General features: G+C 61.4%; 1 protein-coding gene across 1 annotated transcript; it reads left to right on the forward strand.

Annotated features, from left to right (window-relative positions):
- Positions 1–260: 260 nt before the first annotated feature.
- Positions 261–5,965, forward strand: LOC311164321 (uncharacterized protein; the record flags this gene model as incomplete). Its single annotated transcript, XM_084223729.1, has 5 exons — positions 261–541; positions 1,710–1,776; positions 2,584–2,968; positions 4,543–5,517; positions 5,833–5,965. The coding sequence occupies 4 exons, from the start codon at positions 261–263 to the stop codon at positions 5,013–5,015; spliced, it is 1,206 nt and encodes a 401-aa protein (XP_084079855.1). The 3' UTR covers positions 5,016–5,517; positions 5,833–5,965.
- Positions 5,966–7,602: the final 1,637 nt, after the last annotated feature.

Below are 7,602 nucleotides of genomic sequence, written 5' to 3' on the forward strand. Positions count from 1 at the left end.
AATATAATCGATCAGTTTATCTGTGCAGCCGATTTAACGGCAGCATAATGGTCCCTTGGGGCTCGGTCCTATGACCACCCCCCCCAACTTCCAGAGCCCCCCCACGCACCAGAATCCCCCCATTCACTGCCTCCCCCGCCTTTACCGACTCCCCAAAGCGCTGGGACCCACCCCCGGTCCATGAAAACCCCCCCAAGTGTGCCAGGACCCCCCACTCACTGCCCTTCCCCCACCCAGGGGACACCAGGACCCCCCAATCCATGGCTTCCCCCACACTCACCACAGCCCCCTCGGCACCCCCCGGGCTCCTCCAACTGATTGAACCCCCCCGAAACGCCCCAGCCCCTTCTCCCCTCGGCCCCCCGAGTCCCCGGCCCGCGTTGAGCCCCGCCGGGGCCGGGCTGGCTCCACCCCCCGGGGTCGCCGCTGAGCGGAGACTGTCAATCAACACCGATCGGTCTTGTAGCCACGCCCACAGGGGGGTGGAACCGCATACTCTGGCCAATGGGAAGCGGCGGAGCAGGGGGAGGCGAGGATTGGGGTGGGTGCGGAATGGGAATGTGGGAAAAAGAGGGGAGCAACAGCCAATGGGGAATGGAGGAGGCGTGGCCTGAGGGGCGGGAAGGGGCGGGCAATGAATGGGGGCGTGGAGAGGGGCAGGGCCTGAAAGGAAACGAAACTGGGCGGGGCCTGTGCGGGCGTGAATGGGGCGTGGGAAAGGGGCGGGGGCATCAATGAGAGCCTGAAAAGGGCAGAAAAAGGGACCCCTTGGGCACATCGGGGGCGGGAGTTTGGGGGCCCCAGGGTTCCCAAATGATCCCAAATCTTGCTGGATCCCAAGGAATGATCCCAAATGATCTCAAATCCCAAATCCTGGATCCCAAAAAATCCCAGAGCCTGAATGCTGCTGGATACACAAAACCAATCCCAAACAATCCCAAACCCCAGATCCCAAATACTGCTGGATCCCAAGGAATAGTCCCAAATTATCTCAAACCCTGGATCCCAAGCAATTCCAAAATTACACCAAATCTGGGATCCCAAGCAGTGTTAAATTCCACAGCCTAAATCCTGCTGGATCCCAGGGAATAGTCCCAAATGATCTCAAATCCTGGATCCCAAACAATCCCAAAGCCCAGATCTCAAATCCTACTGGACACTCAAAACCAATTCTAAATGCTCTCAAATCCCAAACCCTGGATCCCAAAAAATCCCGGATCCCACATGCTGCCAGATACCCCAAATCTGATCCTAAAACATCTCCAGTCCTGGGTCCCCAAACAATTCCAAATCCCAGACCCCAAATTCTCCTGGATCTTCATAAACAATCCCCCAAACCAATTCCAAGTCAGGGTCCTGGCAAGGGAAATCAGAGCCCTGGGTGGAATAAATGGGCCCTGAGGGCGTCAATGGAGTCCTAAGGGGTTGAAGGGGTCCTGAGGGGAAAATGGGTGCTGAAGGGGGATAAATGAAGGCCCTGAGGGGTAAATGGAGTCCTGAAAGGGTGAATGGGGGTAAATCAGGCTTCTGGCAGGGGCAATCAGGGCCCTGAGGGGTCACTGGGGTCCTGGCAGGGAAATGGAGCCCTAGTGGATGGATCCGGGCCCTGAGGGGTTAATGCCAGCCCTGAAAGGTTCCCTGAGGTTCTGGCAGGGCCAGTTCTGCCCCACGGGGGGAGGATCAGGGCATGGGGCCCTCCCTCTTCCCAGCCTCGACGCCCTCTGCCCTCAGATGTATGGCCGCAGCCTCTGGATGGAGACGGGGATGGAGCTCAAGGTGGGAACCCCAAATTCCTGGGGTCACCCCCAGCAGGCACCCGAGGGTATCTGGGGGGATTTGGGAGAGATTTGGGGGGATTTGGTGAAGTTTGGGGATTCCCAGTGCTGTGGGTGCGGCCGGGAGGGAAAAGGGAAGTGGAAAGTTCCGGAGTCTGGGCAGTTCAGAGGGGCCGGGGCCGGGGAAAAGGAAGGTAGGACTCCCCAAATTTCTGTGGAGATTACTGTGGAACCCCCCAAAATCTCACCTGGGTACCTGGGAACCCCAAAACGTCACTGGAGCCTCAACTGGGACACCTGGGAAATCCCAAATCCTTGGAAATTCTCCCCCGGGACCCCCCAAATCTCACCTGGGAGTCCCTTTGGACCCTCACCTGGATACCTGGGACCCCCCCAATCCTCACCTGGGCACATGGGAAACCCCAAATCTTTGGGAATTCTCAACTGGGAAGCCCCAAATCCCTGGGGAACCTCAACTGGGAGCCCCATATCCCTGGGGAACCTCACCTAGGACCCCAAAAACCTCACCTGGGGCCCCTCCGATCCCTTCGGATCCTCACCTGGGACCCCCTTGCCCCCATGTCCACCCTGCCCCCTCCTGTACCGTGTCCTCTAGATGTCCCCTTCTGACCTGGGACCCCAAAACCCCACGTGGGACACCCCCCAAATCCCCCCTGCTCTCCCCCTTCCCCCCAGAAACTCCATCGGGGACCCCCAAAACGCCTCCTGGTACCTCCCACCCACCCCCCCCCCCCCAGAATCCCCCAATCCCTCCCCCACCCCCCTAACCCTCCTTTCCTGTACCCAGATGTTCCCCCCTGCCCTCCCTCCCGAGGTGGCCCCAGCGGTGGCTGCGCAGCGCAAGGCCCTGGCAGCCCTGGTGGCCCTGGCCGAGGCCTTGGGGACACCGGACAGCGTTCCCACGGTGCTGGCTGAGGCCGAGGCCACGCTGAGCCAGGCACAGGTGGCCCTGAAGGCCCTGGAGGTGGCCCGGGAGGCTGCGGTGGCCCCGGCAGTGGCCCTGGGGACCCTGGGGGACGAGGACGAGCAGCGGCTGCGGCAGCTTGGGGCCAAGGCTGAGGAGGCGGCAGCGGCACTGGAACGCGAGGAGCGACGGGCACGGCAGTGCCAGCACTGGCTGCGGGCTGGGCACGGGCTGACCATGGGGCTGATGGTGCTGTGCGGGGCCGTGCGTGAGTAAAAAACCAGTATGGACCAGTATGGACCAGTATGGAGCAGTATGGACCAGTAGAGACCAGTACAGACCAGTTTGGATGAACTGGTTGGCTGCCGGCCGGGCACAGGCTGGCCGTGGGGCTGATGGTGCTGTGTGGGGCTGTGTGGGAGTGAAAACCAGTACAGACCAGTATGGACCAGTACAGAGTAGTATGGACTAGTGTGGAATGGTATGGACTAGTATGGGACAGTATGGACCAGTACAGACCAGTATAAACCAGTTCAGACCAGTATACATCTTGATAGTACACTGTGGAAGGACTGTGTACTGTGAGTTTGTACTGCCTCAGTTGGAGGAATTACAGACCAGTTCAGACCAGTATGGACCAGTTCAGACCAGTTCAGACCAGTATAAACCAGTATGAATATCTACAGACCAGTAGAGACTTCCCCCTGCCTGGACCCATACAGACCAGTTTGGACCAGTATGGACCAGTTCAGACCAGTACAGACCAGTATGAATATTTACAGACCAGTAGAGAAGTCCCCCTGCCCTGACCAGTATAAACCAGTATAGACAAGTGTAAACCAGTATAGACCAGTACAGATAGGTATAGACCAGTATGAGACTCTTTAGAGTAGTAAGGAACAGTATGAACCAGTATAGAGCAGTGGGGACCAATTCAGACCAGTTCAGACCAGTCTGAGTTTCTAGAGACCAGAAGGGACTTTCCTCTGCCCTGGCCAGTATGGACCAGTATGAACCAGTACAGACCAGCATGAACCAGTACAGACCAGTATAGACCAGTATAAAGCAGCATGGGGCAGCAGGGGATGCAGGGAACCAGTACAGACCAGTTCAGACCAGTACAGACCAGCATGAAGCCCTACAAACCAGTAGACACCTTCCCCTTCCCTGGTATGGGACACTGGGATTGAACTGGTGACACTGGGGTGACTCACTGGGGTGCTGGCACTGGCACAGTGACAATGGGGTGGAGACACTGAGCTGGCACTGGGGGCACTGGGCTGGTGACATTGGTATGGGGACAATGGGGTGGTGGCACTGGGCTGGCATTGGAAGCACTGGGCTGGTGGCACTGGGACATGACTGGGGACACTGGGCTGGAACTGGGTTGGTGACATTGAGCTGGTGGCACTGGGTTAGAACTGGGAGCACTGGGCCCATGGCACTGGGACAGGACTGGGGACACTGGGCTGGAACTGGGGACAGTGGGAGGGGACTGGTGACACTGAGATGGAACTAGTGGGACAGGACTTGGGGCACTGGGAGGGACACTGGAATGGGGACATCAGGAAGGGACTGGGGGCACTGGGAGGGGGTGGGGGACACTGGGATTGAACTGGTGACACTGGGCTGGTGCTATATGTGGTACTGGTGACACTGGCACAGGGACATAGGTATGGGGACAATGGGGCAGTGGCACTGGGCTGGCACTGGGCTGGTGGCGCTGGGACAGGACTGGGGACACTTGGCTAGAACTGGGTTGGTGACACTGGGCTGGTGGCACTGGGCTGGAACTGGTGGCACTGCCATGGCCCTGATGCCACGTGTGTTGTGTCCCCGCAGTGTCCCTGGACTCGGCCCGCACTGCCCTGGGGGTGACCGAGAACGGTCACCTGCTGCTGGCCCTGGCCGTAGTGGCCGTGTCCTGTGAGGTGGCCTGGTGGGGCTTGGAGACATCGTGGCGTCACCTGGCCACCGCCGCGGACCAGCAGCGGGACATGGCCGTGCGCCTGCGGGACCGAGCCCAGCAGGTGGCAGCCGCCAGGGCCAGCGCCAAGACCGCCACGGCCACCAACAAGGCCACCGCAGATGTGCTGGGGAAGCTGGAGAAGGTGACGCTGGCGCTGAAGAAGTTGGTGGCCGCTGTCACCCGGGACAGGGAGGTGATGCCGTGGGGGACACAGAGACAGGGCTTCTCTCGCGCTGCCCGGGCGCTCGAGGACATCATAGTGGCCTCGGGGACATGGGGGGAGGGGCACGAGGAGGTGACACGGAGGCTGGAGGTGGCCCATAGAGCGTTGGTGGGGCAGAGGTAGGGACAGGGTTGGGACACAGGGGTGGCACTGTCACCACCGGAGCACGGGGACACCCCGAGGGACATTGGGGACCTTGGGGCCACCCCCGTGTCCTTCCCTTGGGGATGCAAGGGCTGCCCTGACGTCCCCTATCCCGTTTTGGGTCACCATGATGTCCCCGCAGTGTCCCCAACAGGACCCCGGTGTGTCCCTGGTGTTCCCAAAGGGACACGAAGGGACATTGGGCTCCTGTTGGGGACATGGGGGTCCGTTGGGGACATCGCGGGTACACTGGGTACCCCGCCCCGCTCCCGCGGGCGGAGCCGGGGGGGGGCAGAGGGGGACGGTGACGTTTCCTTGCCCTGCCCCCATCCGGCCGCGCTCCGTTCCGCGTGTGCTCCGAGTGTCCCCCGGGCGTGTCCCCCCCACCTTCCACGCCAGCGTCTCTCGGAGTGTCTCAGGAGTGTCCCCGTGTCCCCGAAGTGTCCCTGCAGTGTCCCCAGCGGTCATGGAGCCTCGCGAGGTGCGACAATCCCGGCGCGGGAGGGTGGGGGGGGGGGGTGTGGGAGGGGGCGGGAGGGGACAGTGGGGGAAAGGAGGGGACACAGGGAGTGGCAGGAGGGGACAGGGGTGTGGCGGGAAGGAGGTAGGTGACAGAGGGCTGGAGGGGAGGAGGGGACCGAGGGTGGCAGAGGGGACGAGGGGATGACACAGGGACAGAGGGGACAGCAGAGCCCTCCAGGGATGGGACAAACGGGACCCTGGGAGAGTACAGGGGCCACCCCAGGAGGCCACAAGTGCCACGAGGTCCCTGCCACCTTCCCTGTCCCTTCCACAGCTGCTGGAGGCACTGGTGGATGTGGTGACCACCCTGGGCAAGGTGGCAGCCACCGCGGCCGGTCCATATGGGGACGTGCTGCTGGACGGGTCCCCAAGGTCCCTGCACACGGCCCTGGGGACCTTCATCAGTGACCTCCAGGGCACCCTGGACCACGATGATGACACCTTCCTGGACGAGGCCCTGGCTGCCTTTAGGGACAACCTGGGGGCCACCTGGGCCCATGTGACAGCTGCAGCCAGCGCCTGGAGGAACTCGGTGGCAGCGCTCGAGAACCGCTGGGCCCAGCTGGCCAAAAAGGCCACCGAGCTCAAAGATGCCTGCAGGGACGCAGCCACCAGGGAGGCCACCACCGCGGCCACCGCCAACACCCGGGCCAGGGACCTGCAGGACAAGGCCGCCCGCTGGGAGCCATCTCTGCGCAGCCTGATGGCTGAGGCCAGGCACGTGCCACTGGCCCTGGACAAGGAGGAGGTGGCCTCAGTGGTGGCCGCGCAAGAGGCCCGGGTGGCAGCAGCCGCCAGTGAGGTGGAGGCGGCCACCAAGGCCAAGGAAGAGGCCATGGTGGCCAGCAGCGAGGGGGGTGCAGCCACCAAGAGGGAACAGCGGGCAGAGGTGGCCCTGGGGCTGCTGGAGCAATTGGTGGCCGCATGTGACAAAGCCACCGCGTTCCCCCGGGAGCTGCAGCGCCAGCTCGGGGACATCGAGGCTGCTCTGAAGGGGACAAATCAGGCATCCCCTGATGTCCCCGAGGCCTTGGTGGCTGCGGTGGCCAATGCCAAGCTGCTGTGGGAGGCCAGTGCCCGTGTGGCTACACGTCACCTGGTGGGGACACTTGGGGACATCCGCAGTCTCCTCTCGAGCCCTGATGGGTCTGGTGCATGCACAGTGACCGAGCAGTGCCAAAGAGCCATCGAGGACATCCCGAGGCTGCTGCAAGGACAGTGATGTCACCACTGTGATGTCATTGGGGTGGTGATGCCATCGGGGACATTGCTGGTGTCACCTGTCCCCTCCAGTGTCCCAACATGGGATTTGAGATAAATCTGGGGAATTTTCTGGGAATTTTCATTAAAATTGTCCCAAATCCTGATGGGAATTCCTGGGGTGACATCACTGGGGATATCTGGGGACAGGGACCAACCCAGCAAGGCCCAGTCACCCACGGGTGCTGATTCCATGGTGATGGGGACAAATGCAGTCCTAGAAGGGGAAATGGGGTTTTGAGGGGGTGAATTGGGTGCTGGCAGGGGAATGAGGGTCCAGAGGGGGGAAATGGGATCCTACAGACGTCATTTAGGGTCCTGAAGGGGTAAATCAGAGTCCTGAGGGGGTAAATGCGTGTCCTGGCAGGTTAAATGAGGGTCCTGAATTCCGTCTGTAGGACCCCAATGAACCCTAATTTACCCTTCCAGGACCCCATTTACCCCCCCCAGGTCCTTCATTTTCCCTGCCAGGACCCTGAGCCCCCCACTCTCAAGGCCACATTTCCCCTTCCAGGACCCCAATTACCTTCCGGGACCTTATTCACTCCCCTCCCCACCCCCGATGGGCCGTGCCCCCCAGGCTCCGCCCCAAGCTCTGATTGGTCGGATTGGAGAAAGGGGCGTGATCAATCCGGTTGCGAGCTCCAAGAATCGAAACCGAATTCGATCGCGGTGGGGGCGGGGGGGTGGGGGGGGAGAGGGAAGGGAAGAGGGGAGGGATGCTCCAAAAATGGGATGGAGACCCCCCCCCAAAATCCCGGAAATTCCGTGGGAACCCACAAAA

Source organism: Fringilla coelebs (assembly GCF_963513975.1).
Source record: "Fringilla coelebs genome assembly, chromosome: 31".
NCBI classification, from domain to species: Eukaryota; Metazoa; Chordata; class Aves; order Passeriformes; family Fringillidae; genus Fringilla; species Fringilla coelebs.